At 44.0% G+C, this 23,528-nt stretch overlaps 1 protein-coding gene across 4 annotated transcripts in view; it reads left to right on the top strand.

The window, feature by feature from the left end:
* Positions 1-23,528, top strand: part of GRK3 (G protein-coupled receptor kinase 3) — a 316,600-nt gene that overhangs the window by 181,842 nt on the left and 111,230 nt on the right. For all 4 annotated transcript variants that reach the window (XM_083146472.1, XM_083146488.1, XM_083146479.1 and 1 more), the window contains exons 3-4: positions 1,117-1,190; positions 20,449-20,550. In XM_083146472.1, the coding sequence (XP_083002598.1) occupies positions 1,117-1,190; positions 20,449-20,550 (176 nt within the window). The remainder of the gene's footprint in view (positions 1-1,116; positions 1,191-20,448; positions 20,551-23,528) is intronic.

Here is a 23,528-nt window from a genome sequence, read left to right on the forward strand (position 1 = left end):
GTGTGGCTTCTTGATAGCTGCAAACTGCTATTTTCTGGTTTACAATTTTTTGTTTATATACAGTATGCCAATGTGATCAATGGACTCTTTCCTGTAGGCTACTTTAGTGGGAATATCTGCCTTTTTGGGGGTATAAATACTGCACAAATTATTTTGCGTGTGTCAGATAGGATGTTGCTACAGATGGAACCCTGCTCATCTAGCCCTTTAATAGGGTGAAGTGAGTAATAGGATTACTCTGCTAATCCCCTACTGTATTGTTCTATGTATTGTATTGCTGCTGAGAACAGTAGGATAGCCATGGCTAGCCATGGTGAGCCACGACCTAAGGAAGATAATTGAGAGGGGCTCCATCTGTAGTTTCATTTTAAAATGTAGCAAATGTGTTGCCACATTTAGTAGTGTCCATTTACAATCATATCAAAATGGATAGGATTATATTGGGCTTGTTAGAAAATACTGTGCAAAGTTGACAATTGCCTGTCTGATCATAGCCTGACCTTAGTGTCACTCCCCTGTATTAGCAGCAAATAAACTGTACCCTCTGGGTAAGTACTGGATCCTCTTTTTGGCCATGCACGTACAAGATCATATGGGAAATGAGGACAGAATTATTGGGGTGCAGGGGTTGCTGCTGCTACAGGTTTGGAAGGTAAGAAAGACCTTTCTTCCCCCTGAAGCCCTTTCTGAGGACATTGCTGAGGCAGCTACCGTGCATGTAGCAATGACACATGCACTTCTGCAGAGAGCAGAGTTAGGAGCCCGAAGGCATCACCTCTACATAAAATTATCTATGTGACCATTGATCCGATCACCTAGGGCTAACGAGCAGTATTAGGCTTTGCTTGATCAGCTCTGGAGAACTGTGGCACTGCAACCATTGTTCATGTACCCAACTGGCTGACAGAACATGCAAAGATTTTAAGTCACTAGTCACAAAGCAGCTGAGATGCACAACACTGTGTGATAGTGTATATAACATGTTCTTTTCTCATTTTCACTCCTGTGCCATGGAGTATCATACAGTATCTGTCATAAATGTCCTATGATTTTGCATATTTGTATCATGGAGTAATATATAGTTCCAACCGTAACACTGTTCCTTCTGCTTTGTAGGTTTCCTGCATTTTAAAGAATTTTGCATGAGTGAGATTGATGAAGGCGTACCACAGCTAAAGTTTTATGAAGAGGTAAGTGATTGAGTTTTTTTATATAACCATTAAGAAACTTGACAGCTTTTAACTTTTAACTTCTTAAAAAGAAAACCATTGGTTGGCTGTATATTATCGCATTCAATATAAAATACTTTTAGTTATACAAAGCCATTACTCTATCTACACCAACTACTATCTCTTTGCTTATCCCAAAATATATCCAACCTCTCTGCTCCGCACAAGATCTGCATCTCTCATCCACACTCATTACTTGCTCCCACTAACACTTGCAGGATTCTGTTGGGATGGAATGCCCTTATGGAATGTCCACTAAGACTCTTCTCTAGCCTCCAAACTTTTAAACTCACTTCTTCAAGCAAGCTTATCATATTCCAGAACCCCCACGAAACCCCCAGTAGCATTCATATCTAATTGCATCCCATCAGGACTGTGTTGTAATATGGTGGGACTGCCATGCTATAGAATACTATCCTTATGTATCCCTCCTATTATCCCTATAGATTGTAAGCTTGTGAGCAGGGCCCTCCTACCTTTATGTTGGTTTGTTTCTACCCAGTTTGTTCCCATTGTTTCCAATTGTAAAGCGCAACAGAATATGCTGCATTATATAAGAAACTATAAATAATAATAATTCTGTGGAATATGGGTTGCAAATGACTGGGTATGTTTTATTGGTGTACAGAAGATTTGCCACTAAGCTATTTGGATACATTAATAGCTTGAATCCCACAAGCTTTGTGGTGTAGTCCAGTGGTTTCCAACCTGTGTGCCGTGGCACCTTGTGGTGTCTTGGGACCCTTGCATGGTGCCTCGGGATGGTGCTCCAGGACCAATTTAGATTTATTATGATTAATGTAATTGGTAAAACCAGTGCTTGTGGCTGACAAATATTTGGATTAACAGAAGCATATCTTGTCTCTCACTAATTCAAACTAGATGACATACTGTATGAACAAAATTTATTTAATTAATGTTTTGTTCTTAAATTCTCAATAACAAACTATTGGCCTAGGGGTGCCGTGAATAAAATTCTTATACAAAAGGGTGATCTGATTCCAAAAAGTTTGGGAACCACTGGTGTAATCACTTTGGAATTACAAGCTATAGGTATCAAAATATTACAGCAATACAGTGCAGAACATACTGTACTGTATATGCATATTTGTTGGAGTTTGATAGATCGTCTTTATATTAGGTGGTTTAAACATGTGACTGTTGAGCCTATTGTGTTGTTGCTCATAATTGTCCCAAAAGAGTTGAAGTACTAACAAAATAGTATTTTTGCAAATGTATTCTGAATGTTGCATTATCATTAGAGAAGCTGAATTATAAAGAAAAATGTATTTTTTTTTTTGGTATCTCTACAAGGAATATTAAACTGAAAATATAATGGAAAATAAATCCCTTTTCTTTGATAATGACCAAAATGTAATAAGATAATAGAACAATGTATAGCTGTAAAAGGTGCTTATCTAGATTTATGCAAGGTCTTTGGAATTTATGTATTAACAGTTTCTTATACAGCGCAGCATATTCCGTTGCGCTTTTCAAAGGAGACAAATGAAGACTGATATTTAAATTGGAATGCTTGAGAGGGCCGCCATCTGGGGGGTACTGTGGGGAACACTGTCCCGGGCCCTGCCGCTATGACAGAGCGGGGAGAGCCCGAGCTGCTCTATCTCAAACTGCCACCTTCTGCACACCGGCTGCTAGCCAGCCAACCCCAGAGTCTCCTTCACTCACTATAATCAGTGCCAGGCCCGGGTCACCCGCAGCCTGTCGCATATTGTCCCCTGATACCTAGCCCAGGCCGGAGTCCCCTCCTTCACTAACAATCAACACTGCACACTGCCCAGCTCACCTTCATTTAACAGTGCCAGGCTGCCCGGCGCTCAAGCAGGCAGTAGAGCAGGAGAACTGCCGCAGGACACACAGAAAGCCCCACATACAGTGCAATGTGACGTAATGACGTCACGCCTCCACAGTGAGCTGAGGCCAAGCAGAGGAGCCATCAGCCTGAGGAGCAGTATGAGGAGACTGTAACACTAGAAGCTGCTTGAAAGGTAACTTTATATCAGCTCAGCAGTGAAACGGGGTCCTGGGCCTGGCTGTCTAAGCAGGCTTTAAAAAAGTGCCTGAGGTTTTTATGTGTTCAGGCTCAGTGGGACCCATTGGCTTATCTTGACAAATAATACATTTAAATAAAGCATGAATATACGGTGTCACATACATAAAATATAGGGATGAAATTAATAGGGCATGGTTTTGTCAGTCCTGGGCCCCGCAATTTCTGATGACAGTCCTGACTACAGTTAAGTTGTAAACATTGTTATAAAATAGCTGACTATAGTATGAAAGATGGACATATTGGGCTGTATTCAATTCCGCCGGTTAGGTGGTTTCTGCGGCAAGGATGGCTTGTTTTCAGCGAGGATCGCCAAAAACAAGCCATCCTCGCCATCTAACCCCCTCGCCTGCTGCTAACCCGGTCTCTGATGGTGGAGATTTTCCCGTACGGCGGGGTTCGCCGCTAATGCAGTGAGCCCGCTGCATATAGCACAACCCTCGTCATTTTGATGGCTGCACTCACAGTTTCCACCTCACTGGAAATCAGGTGGAAACGGTGAGTGCAGGGGGGTAAGTTGAATACTGACCCGCGAGCTATCGGCACTGCTCGCCATCACAGCTCACCAAAGGCATTGAATACACCTTATTGTAGTTACCCAATGCAAAGTTATCTTCAGTCAATATATCCGGTAGATAAACACTATTCTAATGTTATACCGAATGCCAATTATATGTTTCAGTATATTACATAAAGAGATGAAATGGTAGCAGCATAGAATACTTTTGACCATCCTGAAAACTATTGACTCTATTTACTAAACCATGGAAAGTGCTAAAGTACTAGGCATTCCATGCCTGTCGTAGTACAGATTTAAAGATGACAGGAGCTTAATCGCTCTCCATATTCATTCTCTCCAAGTATTCATAAATAGACCCTTATATTTCTGAAAGGTCAAAAAAGAGGGCTTCAAAAATGATGCGCGGTCTACAGTACATAAATAACTTTGTTAGCATATCAAAGCGCACTCTACATTTTTTAATTACAAACAGAAGGACCAGATGAGCCATGTAATTATTGTTACCAATCTGAGTGTGCCTGTATGGATGGATTGCATTGGAGTTGATAGAGATAGAGAGGTGGTGACCATTTATGTCATTGGTGAGTGGTTGCCTTGCACACTATTTAGTTCTGGAGGACAAAAAGATTTTTTATTTAAAAAATGATGTGTGATCTACATCTACTGTAAATAACTTGGCAAGATTTTAAAAAAGCGTATGAGGTTTTTATTAACAGAGTACATGTGCCCACTTTATATCTGTCGTCAAATTCTATGTTTGTCTGTTTAGTGTAACTAATGATATGTTACATAATGAATGTCCATCTGAGTGTGCCTGCGTCGATGGGTTACACTCTAGCTGGTAACTGTTGTTGTGCAGGGTTTACGTTCCCAGAATTCTTAGGGGCATATTAACTTTTCTCTGATGTGCCAGTGGTTACATAGTAGGTGAGGCTGAATAAAGACTTGCGTCCATCTAGTTCAACCTATGTTTATAATAGTTTATCCCTTGTTGTATAGTACGTTCCGATATTTTAAAGACAGTTCTCACTGTCGTGTCTGGATGCTCGTATTATTTACGTTGGTAGACCATATATGCACATTTTCTTGCACAATGATATATTAGTGAAATTATTGGCTTCATATTGCTCAGAATCTAGTCACTCTTTTATAACACAATAATTACATGTTGTATGGCATGTATGCTTAGATTCTCAAAGGGATCAAGGATCCCTCTTTTTTATCAGCATGCATATAGAAGTAGAAGAGTAAACCAGAGGAACATATCAAATTGGGTTGAGAAGCCAATAGGAGAACCAAATATATTTAGCACAGGGACAACTGTGTTTTGCTCTTGGGGTTATGTTTTGTTATGTGGTGTAGAAAAAAAAAAACGATCTCTTTTGCGTTGTATAAATATTTACAATATGCCAGTACATGTATGCTAATAAGCTCACTTAGCAACCTGGGCTTGGGAAATCCCTAGTTACCAAGCAACTGGGTGAAGGAACACAGGGCTTTCCTCACACTTTCTATTAGACTGCAGCCTGTGGTGTAGTACACCGTCAACTAGACAAGTTTGATTGCATTTGTTTTTGCGGTATGTTACCATGGAACAGCCTTTTGTTCTTTACTCACCCAAGTAACTCATTGGCTGCCAATGAAGCATGAAAGATGTGGGAGAATATTTCGCTTGTTATCCCCATTAGAAAAGTGGGGTTGAAGCTAATGACCACAAACTTTCTCTTATACAGAGTATGAGTTCCTTTATTGGGAAAATGGAATTATTTTTAATGCGCTAGCGGACCTGGGTTGTTTCTTATAAGCGTAAAACAAATCTTAAGCAGGCTTGAGCAGCATGTGCTATCTCTACATAGTGTAAAAAAAAAAGGTCCCTGGTAGGTATTTGGGTTAAGAACCGCTTGATGGATTTTGAGGTAGTTTTCACGGTTGTATAAAGCAATTTTTGAGAGAGGTTTATGAAGAACGCTGGGTACTCTTTACGGCGCCCATCGCGGTGATCGCGACATCGCGGGCAGCACATAAACGGCCGCGACGCGATGCCCGCGATCACCGCGATTTTCCCATAGGGAACAATGTTAAAAAGCCTAATTGACCGCGATTTTGCATTCAATGCCTCAATGCCCGCGATTTTCCCCCGCGAGGGGACGCCGATACCTTCACAGTTATACGCGTCCCCTCGCGGACTTCACAGGTGTCCGTGGCGACGCGGACACCTGTGAAGCCCGCGAAGGGACGCGTTTACCTGTGAAGGTATCCGCGTCCCCTCGCGGGGCTCGCTGCGCTCGCCACGCTTCGGGCTCGGTGGCTCGCTGCGCTCGCCACACTATTCTATTCTCAACTCCACGCCGACGTGGATAGTAGGGCATGAAAAGGTCGGAGGACGCGTACCGCCGCCCCTCGCGGGCTCGCTGCGCTCGCCACGCTTCGGGTTGGCGTGGATCGTGGGGTGGCGTACAAAAATTGGGGGGACATTTAAGGGTTAATTGGGGCTATTTGGGCTCTGTAGCCCATTTAACATTGATTCCTATGGGAAAATCGCGGGCATTGAGGCATTTTACAGTAAAATCGCGGTCAATCAGGCTGTTTAACATTGTTCCCTATGGGAAAATCGCGGTAATCGCGGGTACCCGATTTTGATGTACCCGCGATTTACCCGCGATGCCCGCGATTACCGCGATTTTTTACCCCCGACGCCCGCGATTCTGATCGCTGGCGCCGTTCTAGGTAAAGAGTACCGAACGCTGATCATAAGCCCGATATACTAGGCTAGAACCCTGTCCCTGACTACAGATAGCTGAACCACTGGAAGATGTCTGAGGAGCGAGATCATCCAGGCAGAATCATGTGTCACCTGCCCCCAGGTCTTCACCACTGGAGAACGGGCATATAGAAGGTGCCACCTTGGGCAAGGAAGTGCTGCTGGGAACAAAACACTGCCCGCGTACATCAGCTACAAAGAGCTAGCAAAGGGGGAACCACAAAAGACAGAGACCAGCACGCCACCAAATGTGAGCATGGGCGATCAGCAGCCAGACTCGAGGCTCCAGCCGCAGCAGGCATAGGAACATTGGGCAAACATTAGCAGTACTCAGTGAGCCGGGCAGTGGCTTTAACAGTTGGCTGGCAGAGCAAAATGCAGACAGCCATCCTGCGCTAGTACTGGGAAATTCTGGAAAGAATCTGATGTACAGTATGGGTTTTACTTATCACTAAACATTACACAGCGCTAAGGAATGTTTCTGCTCTGTTTAAATAAGGGGTTATTCATATTTTCATGCAGCCTTAGCTTTTTCCTGATACAATCCAGTATTTTACTATTTCATGATCCTGGATTCTCCTTTTGTATTTTTTTTTCTTAATGCAGCTTTTTTGTTTATTTTGTTCTGTTCTGCCCCTGGGGCTCATGATAGAGATGAGTGGGCAGGACACTGCTCAGAGAGACCAGTAGCAGTCAGTCAGTATGTGGTGGGTACAGAGCATTGGGGCTTTGTATGTAGTCTGCCAAGGTGACCTAGCATAGGCATATGTCAGGTCACCTTACTATAGTGCAGGTAGGGATAGAGCGTGGGGGCAGTAAGGAGTAGGTGACCCAAGTGGCCGCTGGTATAGTGCAATACGGGGACAGCAGACAATTAGGAAGGGGAGACATGGCATATGCCCTGGGCTCCTCTGATTGGCTACTGTTCAAGGGGACGAAAAGGGCAGGGGGATACAGTAGCTGTGTTCACTTTGGTGCTCCCTTAAGAAACTTCCAAAATATGGCTTTACTTTTCTCTATGAATAGACCCCTAGACCAGAGGGGCAGCAGAGTAGCAAGTAGGCTGTAATGTTAGGTAAGGAGAATTGCTAGATGACATAGTAATACAGTGGAAATGCTGTGCTGTTTGTGGAAGCATTCATTCACACTTTTATCAGACTCTTAAATTCTGCTTATTCTTCTTGCTACATGCCTTGCTGGTGTATTTTCATTGTGTACAGGTGTGTGGATCAGCATAGATTGTGGAGGAGAAGAAGTTTGCACTTGATAGAAGCTTGATGTCTGTGTACAGGTCCTCCTGGTTTTTCAAAGCAATGCCAACACTACATTTCATTTAGCAGAGAAAGATTATTAAAATAAGTGGGACATATATTTTAGGGGGGTGTTTTTCTTCTTCAACAGAACGCATACTCTGTAAGGATACTTCTTCCTAGCGATATCTTAGAGCTCCAGTGTTGGAAAGTTATAGGACATACAGTGTAGCAAGTTCCCATAGTGAAGCCACAGCAGTTGCATATTGAAGGGAGAGTGAAGCTGAAGATGAAAGTAATACTGGCCTCATAGTAAAGTAGTGTGTTGTAAAATACTGCCCGGCTTTGGATTTCTCACCACCTTCAGGCACCATCAGGGGCGGATCCAGGAGAAAATGACAGGGGGGGCACCATGACAGGGGGATGGGAGTGAGCGGTGTTAGTAGTGCCAGTGTGCATTCTCAGAGAGTGAAGCGAGATAGAGAGGAGGAGAACAGAGAGAGAGGGAAGGAATGGGATTAGAAATAGGCCCTGACATTTTAAGTCCACAGGCCCACTGTGGAGTGAAAAGTGAAGGATGGAGTTGTGTGCACGCCGAAGGCGCACAGGTTTTTTTTTTAAAGGGGGCGTGGTCATTCCAAAGGGGGCATGTCCTTGAATGTAGTGTACCACACCATATAACACTTTTACACATTATGCAACAAAACAGTGGACCCTATTATACTTGCCGCTTACACATGATGCCAAAAAGAATGAGACAAAATTTCCATAATGCCACATGGATTAAGCCATAGTATAGATAATGATGTATAAATAGGGACATTGCGCGCCGTCGGCGAGCCAAAAATGTACACAGTAATGCCCATTACACATAATGTCACACACCGTAATACCAATTAAATATAATGTCACACATGGCCATTACACATAATGCCAACAAAGTAATGCCCATAAAACACAATGCCATACGTTGTGATGCCCATTAAACATAATGCCAATACCAAAATGCCCATTAAACATAATAATGCCTATTACATATTATACCATTTAATTGCTGCTTACCTACATACTTATTGTCAGAGGAATATCACTTGTTGCCAGGGGTTACATGCTTCTTGCCAGGGGTTTTATTCTTATTGCCATGCCATGGGATTGATATTTTTTTTTTGCCAGGGGGGAGCCAGGGTGCATGCTTGTGAAGGGTTCCATTTAAATAGCGCGCCAGCGCTACCTAAATCCACACTTCCGGGTAGCGCTGGCCGCACTCTTCTGTTCTGACAAACACTAGAGGTATAGCAGTACCTCTAGTGTCTGTCTCCTATAAGGCGGCGGCAGTGGTGTAGCTAGGTGCCCGGAGCAAGGGCATGTTTCACGCCCCCCCTCCCTCTCAATTTGTAGTAGGTGAGGCTCCTGCTCAGTTAAAAGTGGGCATGGACCAAAATAATACCACACACCGTAATGCCCATTGCACATTTTAGTGAACTTTGTAATTCCAATTACACATAAGCCCACACATGATGCCCATTACATACTATATAACACACCGCAATGCCCATGACATACTATATAACACCGTAATCCCCATAACATACTATATAACACACTGCAATGCCCATTACATACTATACAACACACCGTAATGCCCATTACATACTATATAACACACCGTAATGCCCGTCACATACAATATAACACACCGCAATTCCCATTACATACAATATAACACATAGTACTGCCCATTACATACTATATAACACACCGTAATGCCCATTACATACTATATAACACCGTAATGCCCGTCACATACTATATAACACACCGTAATGCCCATTACATACTATATAACACATGGTAATGCCCATTACATACTATATAACACACCGTAATGCCCGTCACATACTATATAACACACCGTAATGCCCATGACATACTATATAACACACCGTAATGCCCATTACATACTATAGATCACACCATAATGCCCATTACACATTTGACACATAAGTGCCACTTACCTGTACCTACATGCTCGATGCCAAGGGGCTTCATGCTCGACTGAATCTGCTTGAGTGCAGCAGGGTGGGAGGGTGCTTGCAGCAGGGTGGGTGCAGTAGGGTGGGAGGGTTGTGTGTGAACCCCCCCGCCTGTGCTTGGCAGCCAGCCAAGCCCGCCCCGCTCCGCTCGCCCGCGTCTCCCCGCTCACCTGCTCCACATTGTGCCCGGCCGGGAGAGAAATGTGCTCCTATCCTATGTCAAATTCATATCTCCCGCTGGACCGCTAGCCAATAGGCGCTCGCGGTCCAGCAGCCGCCAGTTGATTGGCTGCTGGACCGCAAGCGCCCATTGGCTAGCCGTCCAGCAGGAGAAGTTAATTTTATACAGTAGCACATCTCTCTCCCGGCCGGGCACAGCGGGGGAGCGGGCAGCAGAAATAACAAAAAAACCCATCTGAAATGACAGGGGGGGGCACGTGCCCGGGTGCCCCCCCCTGAATCCACCAGTGGGCACCATGAATCAGGACTATCCCCTGATGTGTACCACCATGTGCCCCTCCAGCTGGACAGCACTGTATTACACCCTCTAGGACCTTTGTATGTATTCCTGTAAGTCCTAATAAGACAATGCTCTGTCATGTGAACAGCATGACATTTATTACACATAGTTTCCTTCCAAGTTTATACATATTTAGAAAGTGAGGTGAATGGCCTGAAGTTGCATTTGACCCATACAGTACTCATGGGTAGATCAGTGTAAACATTTTTTGGCAACCCTTTATTTGTTACATGGCAAGCGACCACATTACTGACGTCCCACTCTTCATGTGAACAGAGTATCACAATATAAGAAGCCTGTATTGTGACCTCTACATCTGGATCATGCTCTTTCTCTGTAATTTGCTTTAATCCATGTTTGTGGTGCTTTATTAAAGAAGAGCTAGTCTGCAGTTTCATGTAACACATCAGAATGGCAAAAGAGTACTATGCATGTACTTATATTATACATCCCTATTAACCTCTTCAGGGACAAGTTTATAGGTTTAGAGACCTATCATATTAATTTATAAAAATGAGTATATTTTATTGATCAGATAACGAAGAACAGGATACATTCAGCATCCCAGCAGTGGGGATGCCATCTTTCACAATACCTGTGCCAGAATCCTGACTACCTCTAGTATACAGCACGGTAATCCCAGTTGAGGATGCTGGCGCTGGAATCCCAACTGCCGAGATGCAAAACGTAAGCGTGCGGGCTGTGGAAGGATGGTTTAGGGTTGCGGGAAGGGGTGTGTGTGTGTGTGTGTTAGGAGTAGGTAAGTATACCGTGTCAGGATTCCCTCCATCGAAATGTTGGCATTCAGAATTTCTGTCGATGGTATTCTGAATGCCGGATTCTGTAAGCCGTAGGAAAAATGAACTGACATTATACAGTATGTACACAAAAGAATACCCCCCCCGGTGGAGGCCAGAGATAGTCGCATGCACGTGGAGCTCCGGTACCCCATCTACTGAGCTCCACCATCCCCGGCCTCCGGAGCAGCAGGCGACGTGCAGCATGTCGGTAGTGAGCGAGAGAGAAGAGGCAGTGCTGTGCACCCCCGGCGGTGAGTGATGCAAACCACTGGAGCAGAACAGCAGCAGGATGGCTGGTGTCCAGCAGCGCGGCAATGCCCCCCCCCCCCCCCCCACAGCACCATCGGCCTGCAGACAGCTCCCCCTGTTGGGGTCAAGGATGGATGCACACCGTGGAGCTCCCGGCCCCCCAACCCCACTGCTGGATCACGCCCGTGAGAGTGTTTGTGCGGCGGCGAGGATGGCTGGTTTTCAGCGAGGATTACCGAAAAGCCAGCCATCCTTGCTATCTAACCCCCTCACTGGCCGCTCGCCGCATCAGGATGGCTGGTGTCCAGCAGCGCGGCAATGCCCCCCCCCCCCCACAGCACCATCGGCCTGCAGGCAGCCCCCCCTGTTGGGGTCAAGGATGGATGCACACCGTGGAGCTCCCGGCCCCCCAACCCCACTGCTGGATCACGCCCGTGAGAGTGTTTGTGCGGCGGCGAGGATGGCTGGTTTTCAGCGAGGATCACCGAAAAACCAGCCATCCTTGCTATCTAACCCCCTCACTGGCCGCTCGCCGCATTGTATGTTCCAGGGAAATCCTCACCGTCGGAGGACGGCGAGGATTTCCTGGAATGGCGAGGTTCGCCAAAAATGCAGCAAGCCCGCTGCATATAGTGGCGAGCCTTGGCATTGAATATACCCCATGTCATTGCTTTCACTGTGGCACTCTGCAGCATGTGTACACATCTGTATGAACAATTGCCTTATCTGCCCACTGTAGAATTGTCACATTGTCTGTGTGTTGATGTGGCCTCTCAAAATATGGCTTGGTCACTCCCCTCTCTAGGCTGCTGCTAGGAAAAAAAGATCATTGCTAGTTTTGATTGGCTTTGTCACTTACTCATAGAGCCAATCAGAGCACAGCCTTTACCCCTGCAGCAGCAGTCACCTATGGAATCACACAGAGACCTATCACAGTTCCACACTCAGTCAGCTGACTGCATAATCACTGCCACAAAAACATATATAGAATATACCATGACACAGAAATACCCACGAGCTCTAAAGGTCACAAATGTGGATATTCACTATGTATGTTGAATGGGATCAGGGGCATCTTGAGAGAGGAGGAGGCCCGTCTGCAGCCTCCTCAGCCAGGCCCCCTCCTCTCTGCCAGGAGCGTAAGGGTCTGAGCGCTTTAGTGCTCAGACCCTACTGTGCATGCGAGAACCTCTGCTGTATTGTTGAGTCTGAGCGCTAGAGCGCTCGGACTCCACTGTGCATGCGCAGATCGCAGGAAAATGTCTGCTGCTCTATTTTTACGGCGATTTCTGCAGTGCTCTTGCCACGGGACTCAGTAGGATAAGTATTTCCAAAATTGGTTCAGTTTGTGCGGTGTGGGCCCCCCACTTAACCCATTATTGATACAACACTGAAATGAATAGACACAATACAAAAAACCTGCTAGAGAAATATAATCTTAGTTCACAAACATTTCTAGTATGTACCAGTTTTTATTACACAAAATTGTAATTACATTATGTTGAAAAAATATACACTACTGTTGCAAATTGTAAACATTTGTGAAGTGTCCTTGGCAAATGTACAGAAATTCTAAATATATATACAGTATGATACTCTATATGTTCCCTGCAAATAGATTTTATTTATTTATTATATTGACCAATTTTCTAAATATATTTTCAAACTTCAAAGCTGTGCAGTTAAAATTACCTGTTGTTAAATCCGAGTAAACGTACATGTATGTGCCAATATAGTGTTCATTCTAGCACCCGCCATATTTGAAAACCCATGCAGTTCCTCTTCCCTGCCTGGAGTGTCACTGTCTGCTGTAGTGCTTGTAGCACAGTGTGGTCTGTATATCTGCACTGATATGCAAACCAGACCTGTGCTAGAAACACCACAGCAGACAGTGACACCCCAGGCAGGGAACAGGATCTGCATGGTCTTTCAAATATGGCGGGTGCTAGAATGAAGACTACAATATCCCTGAAGAGGTTAATGGGCCTGAAAATAATGTCCTCTATAACGCAATAGTGTTTGATTGTAGCATGGAGAGCCAAATTTAATTTGTAGTTCACAGGATATAATTATTACTCTTTATGAAAGGCAAGCATCAGAGGCGTAACTAGAACTTTGTGGGCCCCATAGCAAAATTTATAATGGGGCCCCCCACATTGTCCTTACACATTATATGACACACCGCAATGCCCCTTACACATGTGACACACCTAAATGCCACTTGGACAATATGTGACACACCGCAATGCCCCTTTCATATTTTGTGACACATCACAATGCCCCTTACACATTGTGACAAACCGTAATGCCCCTTGAACAATATGCAACACATCCCAATGCACCTTAAGCATTATGCGACACACCACAACTATTTGTAACTGGTGATCATAGGCGAATCTAGGGGGTGGTCCGGGGGTGCACAGGACCACCCATTAGCCCATTTTGTAGCTGAGGGAAGGGGCTTTCCAACGAGCCCAGCCCCGTGTCTCTAGCCCCCTGGGCACCGGAGATACGGCCAGGCAAAGCTGGAATGTTTTCCCTATAGAATAACATGGGACCCACTAATTCCGACCCCCACCCAGTTCAATGGCTGCCAGTTCCCCCTTCGGAATCACTGAAGCTCGAGGTTGATCTCAGTCGAACCCAAATTGCTGGGCCTTCAATCTGATACCAGGCTGGATCCATATGGGTTAATTGGTTCCAGGGATATTGAGGTTAAACCATTTTTTTAATTTCTTAAATGTAATTTCATGACTGTTTATGTTCTTTGAGGGCAGATTTCTCTGGAATCAAACAGCCCAGTTTCACAGGACCAAAATCAGTTGAAGCCAACTCAAAAGTTCTTCAATATGATACTGGTCTCATGCAAATGGGTCAGTTGGTTCCAAAGATATAGCTGGTTGGTTAAAGGGGGGTAGGGAGAGGGGGGAGTGGTTGTCTCTCCCCCTCACACCAGAAAATGCAGGGACCAGGCTGGTGTATAAGGGGTCTGCCTGGGAATGTCCCTGCATGATCCTGGGACCATATTCCTGGGTAAATCCCTGCATTTTCTGGTGTGAAAGGGGTATTATTTCAAACAGCCGTGAACTGCAGTGCTCTGAATACAGCCGGGCAGCCCCCTGCTCTCTGCCCAGCTGTCAATGACTGTCACCCCTGCAGCTTCCGCTCCAATTCTTCTCCCCGCTTTCGCCTCAGCCCGCCCCCCCTTTAATCATGTGCGGCATCATGTGTAATGGGTACTATGGTGCCATCAAGCAAGAACCCCCTAGCAATGAGCACGTAGGTAAGCAGCACTTAAGTGGCAAATATGTAATGGGCATTACGGTTTGTTATATAGTATGTAATGGGCATCATGATGTGTGGCTTTATGTGTAATGGGTATTACTGAGTTTGCTAAAATGTGTAATGGGCATTACTGTGTATGGTCTAAAGTGTAATACAACACCCCTTTTTGTGATGCCACGCCTCCTTCCCATGAGGCCACGCCCCCTTTTTGCTGCGCAAAGATTCCCCTGCTTTTGTGTCTGCATCTGGGACCACTCATTACCATAATTCTAGATTCGCCTATGCTGGTGATCACTCCATTAATTACTAGTGGTACAATCACCGCCTGTGAATATTCACAGCATGCCAGATGGCAGCAAACATTGACATTGTATAGGTCAGATAAAATAAAACACATAAAAAAAAAGTAAATAAAACTTTTACATTTATTATTTCAAGTCAGTGTGCTGAAGTTGTTTCAGCAGTTAAAGGAGGAGTATGGACTGTCTCAAATTAATTTTTTCAGGTACCTGCAACTACGACATGCCCTAAGTACGCAATTTAACAATAGTTCCCCTGTATTGACGCCTTCCCCAACAAGAACCTTTATAAGCAACCTGGGTCAGACTAAGGCTGTCTCTTTGACATACTCACTTTTACTGTCCTATTTACATAAGGATTCCCTACCCACTCTGAAGTCCAAGTGGGAGGTAGATATTGGGCAAACTGGGGAGGAGGAGTGGGAGGAGGCATTGGCACTTCCAAGACATGCTACGGTCTCTGCGAGATTTCAGCAGGTGCAACTATTCATACTGCACAGGACATACCTGACCCCAACAAAACTTGTAAGCTTTGGAGGGCGAGCTACCTCACACTGTCCTAAATGCCACTCCCTGCCGGGATGCTTTTGGCATCTTCAGTGGGATTGTCCCTTGGTCTCCTCCTGACCAGACACTGACACCCAAGCTATGTGTAATGGGCAGTAAGGAAAACACCTCTCAATAATGTAGAGAATGTCAGTATGTGATAAATCTCTGCTCACTTGCTAAGGTGGTGATAGCTAGGCACTGGATGGCTAGTCTGGGACCTACATTAGTGGAGTGGAGGGCCCTGGTAAACACTTCTTTACAAAATGAAAAATATGTATACATGTCCCGCATTACCATGGCTAAGTTTGATAAAATTTGGAACAGATGGTTGGAATCCCCACACTCTTCGTCTCCTTCATAATATTACTGGGTCCGAATTCTAGTAACCACTTTGGGGATCAGTAACTGAAATAGGGATGTGTCTTGAATGTGTTATTTGCTGTTTCGTGCCGACCAATTACTACTTATCTATTTGATGTTCTTTTCGTATGTGGGTTATGTCCCCTAATTGGTGTTAGCGAGATACCCTCTTTTTTTCTTTTCTTTTTATTCTCTCTCTCTCTCTTCTCCCTTTTCTCTTTCTTCAATTATTAGATATTGATATTATGATCTAGATATTTCATATGTACAGGACTCAGACACTAAGTGCTTAATATTGTCTTTATTAACATACGTGCATAACACAATATATTCAATACATTTGTATGCAAATTACATACATGTTTAGATCTGGATATGCATAATTATTTTGTATGTGATCAATCAATGTACTATATTGCTATGTACAGTTTCTCTTTTATTGTCTAATAAAAAATACTTTATTAAAAAAAAAAAAATATTATTTCAATATAATCCTTTAACTGCTGATGCAACATGTTTACCAAGCTCACCAGCAGCAGCCTGCAAGATTGCCTTCTTCCTCACTGTGTCCCAGCCCCAGGCACTCGGCTGGCAGCTCGGGCGGATGACCTTCCGTTCCATTCCGTTCCAGAGCCTGTCCAGCAGGTTTCGAGCCTCTCACTTCTTCTTCTGCTTCTCTCCCCATCCAGCTTCTCCCTCACGGCGCTACCCGCCCGGCTTCTCCCTCACTGCACAAACCCGTGACCCCCCCGCACGACTCCTCACGCTCCCAGGGGTTGGCTCGCAAATGCAGCTGGCTGCCGCGGCTAACAAAATACTAAAACTACAGGTTGTTGCAGGGGATTGCTTGCTGTCCATCGGCCCCCCCCAGCCGCCGGGCCCCACAGCAGCTGCACCCTCGGTAGTTCTGCCACTGGCAAGCATATTTAATCACATCAACCAGGACATTTAGCAGTGGCACACACACCATATACAAATCAGTGTTATGTTTAAAGCACCTTTTATGCATGATTATCAGAAATTCTTAAATACCTTAAAGTAATTGTGTAACTTATTACATTTTAATAGTACTAGCTTCCACGCAAATATTTCCTTTATATTACTTTCCAATGGTACATGGTTATACTCATGTGCACACCTTGTGGTATAGTATGTATGCAAAGCATGAGAATATAAATGGACTGGGCTCAGTGTGAAGTCCATATAAAAATGTACCAGTGCTGGTGGAGATACTAAGCCTAAAGAAAATTATATAGAGAATGGGACAGTTTCTTATGAATGTTACAATTTTAATCAAACATATAAAAACATTTTATATGGAATTCCATATTAAAATACATAAACAATAATGTGTGCATGTAACTTGGATTCATAAAACACAATACCACTAGATAATAGGATCTGGACTAAGACATCTCCAATGAATTATAGTGAGAAGGGATGATGGTATTTCCAGTATTCCCTATTGGGAGAATGGACTCCCTACTGGAAATACCATCATCCCTTCTCACCATCTAATGGGACTATGCTGACTACCTGGTAACAATTCATCACTATAATTCAAAGGAGATCCTATTATCTAGTGGTAATGTGTTTTATGAATCCAAGTTACATGCACATAATATTGTTTTTTTTGTTTGTTTTTTAATATAGAATTCCATATAGAATGTTTTATATGTTTGAATAACATTCATAAGGAACTGTCCCATCATCTATATATTTTGTACTTGTTGGGGGCTGACAACACCGTACCAGCTGCATTTAGTAGAGCACCTTTCTTTTCATTTTCAGTATTAAGGCTGCCTGTCAGGCAGTGACTTTTTTAAGATGTGGCCCTGCCCAGAGTAGTGGTCCCAACCCCCTCCTGTCTTCCACACAAATATCATTTGCCAGTTCACAGAGCGGGTTTGGTATAGGGTTCCGACAGTCGGGATCTCGACAGTCATTATCCCGACGTCGGGTTCTTGACTGGCCGGACCCAGACACCCAGAAGCATGGTGAGCGCAACAAAGCCCCTTGCAGGCTCGGCACGGTGGCTCGCTACGCTCGCCACCTATTCTATTCTCCCTCTATGGGGGTCATGGACCCCCAAGAGGGAGAATAGCCGGTAGCCGTCGGGGTTTTGCCTGTCGGGATCCCGACGTTGGGTAAATGACTGCCGGAATCCCGACTGTCGGGACCCTGTCCTGCACCCCACAGAGCAGAGTACCAGATGCTGAAAGTACTCCTTTAAGGCAGGTGTCCATCTTTATCCATTGTGACATCTGCTAAAGGGGCAAGAGTGGGTGCTATGTTGGGGTGTAACATTTTCTGGGCTCCATGGGGGAGCTGTGGGGATATATGTAATATTAAAGGGATTACGGTAATGAGTTGTTTGTCTGCTTTAGGGAGGTTGCACGGTCAGTGGGTGGAGGTAGAGTATTATAAGTGTTCATTAGGTAATGTTATAAGTGTTTTATGATTTTTGCTGAAGTCTCCCTCTCAGTCTTGTGCTGTTTCAATATAGTGGATTTTATACCACAAACACAATGACAAGGTAGATGATTTTAAAGACTGTGTGTGCTCGCGATGCAGTCTCTGCAACATGAAGTGCTGCAGGTCCAGATTAGCACTCTTGTGAGAAAACAGCCTTGGCCTGAATGCAGTGCTGAATCTGATTAAGATAATTGGCACTGAATCTGTTATAACATTGATGTCAGAATGAAGAGATCTGAGGCTAGGAATTTTCCCAGGCTCCTAACGCGCTGCGTTGACTGGAGTAGCATTAGGTTTTATGAAGTTCAGGTCTAAATAAAGAAATCTCCGCTGACAGAGATGTATCATTTATGTTCTGAATAGTCCACACCAACACCATTACAGTAATATAAACACATACTGTACAATAAATTTCCCTTTGCTCCATAGCATGTTTCATCCATACTAGGAGTAGAACCTTGTCTCCCATTGTCACCACATCACTGTAGTGCAGTGTTTTTCAACCACTGTGCCGTGGCACACTAGTGTGCCTTGAGCTGTTCTCAAGTGTGCCCCCAGATCTAGAGATGCCCAAACCAGTTTACAGCCACCACCAGTTCAAATGTTATTTACTGGTCTCTTCTTTTCATTGTTTTTTATATGGGGGGCAATAGGTTTGTTTTTTTCCTGTGGGGGCCAATGTGTTTTGCCCTATGGAGATCTCATGGTGTGCCTTGGCAATTTTAAAATCTTATTTAGTGTGCCGCAAGGTAAAAAGGTTGAAAATCACTGCTGTAGTGTAATCAACTGAAGATACTATATTATGACATAGTGTGTAAAGGATTGTTGTGCGAGTGTCATCATATCATATATTCAAAATTAGATCTATGTTCAGCAAGCTATTGTCCATAATTAGTAAGCTTTTAAGGCAGAAAATTTTAGCCTAAAAATAGAAGTCCTGGGTACTTAAAGTACAAAAATAGTTAATTAGAATTGGCAGTTGCCTCAAAATAGTTTGATCCATTGTACTATTTGCGTACCACAGACTGTGTAATGGTCATGGGTTTGATTCCCACCATGGCCCTAACTAGGTGGAGTTTGTATATTATCACCATATTTGCATGGGTTTATTCCCACAGTAAAGAAAATACACTGGTAGGTTAATTGGCTCATGTTTCTGTTTCTATGTTTCTGTATAACTAGATTCCTTAAAAAAGTGATTCAAAACAAATAAATGCATACATTTGAGCTCAAGGTGGTGGATTCAGTTGTTGTTTTTTTGGGTGCCTTGAGTTGATGAACCAATTGCTACATTTAGGAGCGAATAACCACAGGTCCTCCCATTATTTCTGCTAACCTCCTCCTGAGGGGGCGAGAATTACTATACAGTTAATCTTGAATTGAAATCATGCTTACCTACTCTCCTGGTTCCTGAAGGAGACACATGATTTCTAGAGTAGTTCCGTACAGCCCAAGAAGAGTGGGCACCACTCCTACATTCTGCACACTTTAGTGAAGTGACAGAATGGGAAGTTAAATGCGATGAATGTCCCTGCGGGGCAGGCGAAGGAATGCAATTCTACCTAACCTAATGGCGCAAATAGGCCAGCTCCAAACCCCATCATCACACCCCCCCCCCCCCCTGCTTCTCTCTGGGTATCTCACGAAGATGAAACTTCAGGCTACTTCTTCATACCACCCATCTGGCAATAGTTCTGGGGAGAACACTGGTAGTGATATTTTCTGTACAGCGCGGTACCTTTGCAAGAGTATGTTGTACACTGCTTTGATACATAGTTTTTGAATACTCATTCCTCTCCTGAAAACACTAAATACTGGTCTAAATTCTTGCTATCTTTGTTTTTTTTCTAGTTTAGTATTACCCTACATATTCAGTCTTTGAAGGGCTGCAGAATGTAACTTGTTTTGGGACTACATAAATCTGTTTACTCATTAATGCTTATTTATTAGTTTTTTTTTTTTTTTTATTTTAATTTTATTAAAAATACTAAATATTACAAACCTGCATGACTGTATCAATAAACCGTTTACCTTTCTCTGTCCTTAGATAAAAGAGTACGAGAAGCTGGATTCGGAGGAGGACCGCCTTTGCAGAAGTCGAGAGATTTATGATACAAATATAATGAAAGAGCTACTATCTTGTTCACATGTAAGTATTCTCCTTCATCTCTCAGGCAGCCTGCTGAAAGCTTAATTTTGGTCTCTAGGCATTTGGGGAATAAGGCAGTGAGCAAGAAGGGATGTCGGCATGTTTTATTTTTTTCTAGTCATCCTCTTTTGGTGTTGGGAATTACTATGACACCTTATTTGCTGTTTTATCTGTTGGCAAAGTAGGCTGGATTGTTAGCTTTTGTCACTTTATTTAGCTGGATAAAACTTGTTGTGAAACGCACTTGTATAATTGTATAAAATAGAGCACTGCAATGCTCCTGTCTAGTACATTAACAACTGACTGAGGGCCAGATATATCCAGCTTCAAAAAGTGATAAAGTAGAGAGTGATAAACAATCAGCCAATCCGCTCCTACCTGTCATTTTTCAAACCCAGCCTGTAACATGGCAGGTAGGAGCTGCTTATTTATCACTCTCCACTTTATCCCTTTTTGAAGCATTTATTTATTTACAAAGTTATTTATCTAGCGCACACATAGAAGAAGAAGAGGGGTATTTCTTAATTCTTAATAACTGATGTACCTGAGAAATACAATAAAACCACAGTTACCTTCCCAGCTTCACAGGAACTGCAGGGTACCTTATTGACAGTCTCCAGATTTTAGCTATTAAAATAATTTACCCATTTTACCCAGTCCCGTCTCAAATAACAGCTGACACCTCAATGTTCAGATTATGTAGGAAAACTACACTCTCTGTCCCGGGTGCTGTCTCTTTTTTTTTTTTTTTTTTTGGTAAAACTATTTTCTTTATTTTGTCATTTTGTTATGGTCAAGCAAACAAATTACAATTCAAAGTATACATTTCAAACCATTAAAGAGAAAACCATATGACGACATTCCCGTTGTTAACAATAATATAATACATAGATCCATTGCACTTTTGGAATTGGAATGCAAATAAACAAATTATTTATAGCAACAACATTCTACCCTGTCCCTTTTATATACCTAACTTTGTACTAGGACCTCTAGGAATAAATTTAATGATCAGCAATTGAGAGCAACCTGGATTTATCGAGCAAAGTTGCTTGACCCTACTTAACCAAACTCCCCCCTCCCCAACTACGGGAGGGCAACAAGTATAGGGCGGCTCGGTGTGTTAATCTACGTCAATAATGACATATGCAGGTACCATGTTGTACCCTCAAACACTGTATAAATGTGGGTTTGCACTTCAGGTTCCACATAATGGATATAGATTCCCCATTTTTTGAAAAATTTTACAACCCCCTTCTCAATATTAATAAGAGCAGCCCTCCTTTATATGTATAGCAGTTGCAGCATTGTTTTCTTTACGGCTGACAGAAATGGCAGAGCTGACGACGTCCAGCATCGTAAAATTATTTTCTTTGCAACCTTGACAACAATAGTCAGAAAGGGGGTCAACACTGTCTTTCTGCCCTGTGAATTCCAATTTGAGAAGTTTGCCAGTAGCATAGCTTATGTGTCTTTATGTAACTGCAAATGACAGACATCGTTAATCAGGCTCATTAACTTATCCCCAAATTTTCGAATTATCCCACGGTCCCACATATTGTGATAGAAGGAAGAAAGTATACTCTAATACCACTTTTACACCAAAACTGCCGGGTCGCACCTGGGTTTTTGGACCCGAATGCGACCCGGCAGTTGTTCCCTTTTACACCAGCGTCCCCCGGCATTATGCCGGGTAGGGGATGCCGGTAAATTCGGGCCCTGAGCCATCATCTCCAAGCGCCGGGAAACCCGCCGCCTGTCACCCCTACAACGCCGACCGACGCGCTGGGGGCAAGCCCAGCACCCAGGTAAGCTGCTGGGCTGTCCCCAACCTCCGTCCATGAGGTGAATGGATGCTGCACAAAGGCATCCATTCTCTTCTGCTGCTGTCTGCATAGTACCACAGACAGCAGCGGAGGCTGTACGCAGCCCCTGCCCAACCTCCGGACTGACCTCAGGGCGCTGCGGTCCGGAGGTTGGGGCTCCCTGATTGGAGGAAATGTGTCCCTGGGTCGGATGACCCGGGTTACCCATTTACACGGCCCCTGACTCCTGGGAAGCCCTGTGTCCGACTCATTTGCCGGGTCCGACACCGGGTAACAGGACCCGGGATATATATTTTTTTTTCTTTCACACCAAGCCCCGGCCCAGACTGGAGTGGCAATAATCCAGGTCTAAAAGGGGTATTAAATTTCAGACATAACCCCAAGTCACCCGGTACAAAATATTTCCTCTGCGACTGTGAAATATATGCCCTATGTAATGTTTTTATGTGAACCTCTAGGAGCATTGCCGAATGAATGTTTTGAGTGTTTGTTCCAAATTCTTTGTGAGGATCAGATATGAGTACACCTGAGGAATGTCTAATGCCCATTTGGAGGCAATCGCAGTCCAAATTGTGTCATACGCCACTGGCAACAAATCTGGGTAAAGGAATTTGAGCCTGTAGGGCCCAGTAGAGCGAAGGACAAATACTGAATGAAGTGGATCAGGGACATTATTTTGGGGCATGGGTGTCTGCATGGACTGCGCATAATGTCTGGCCTGAAGGTACATAAAGAATTCCCCATGGGGTAGGGAAAACATTTTAGCTAAATCCTGCATGCTGTCTCTTTAAAGAAAACACCTGCCTGCAGACTAGGGTCCTGGAGCGATGCGAGAGGTCCGTCCGATCTTACTATGGTCGGAGCACTATGCAACATCCTTGTGATGCATATGATGTGATGCATATGATGTGATGCATATATATGACAGCAAGGACATTAAGGCAAAGTGAGACACATGTGCACACACACTCCCACTATACAATTGACATGAATGGGAGCTGGTGTGTGCATGTGCCCATCTCCCATTCACTGCAATGAGACCCAGCTTTGATGCGAGCGTGGCATGTAGTAATGCATTCGCACCACAGTCCCGCTACAGCATACTGCTTTAAGCTGCAAATCTGTATTAGGACACGTATGTAAAGGGACATG

The sequence above is a fragment of the Crinia signifera genome, chromosome 1 (genome assembly GCF_055691185.1).
Source record: "Crinia signifera chromosome 1, ASM5569118v1, whole genome shotgun sequence".
NCBI lineage: Eukaryota > Metazoa > Chordata > Amphibia > Anura > Myobatrachidae > Crinia > Crinia signifera.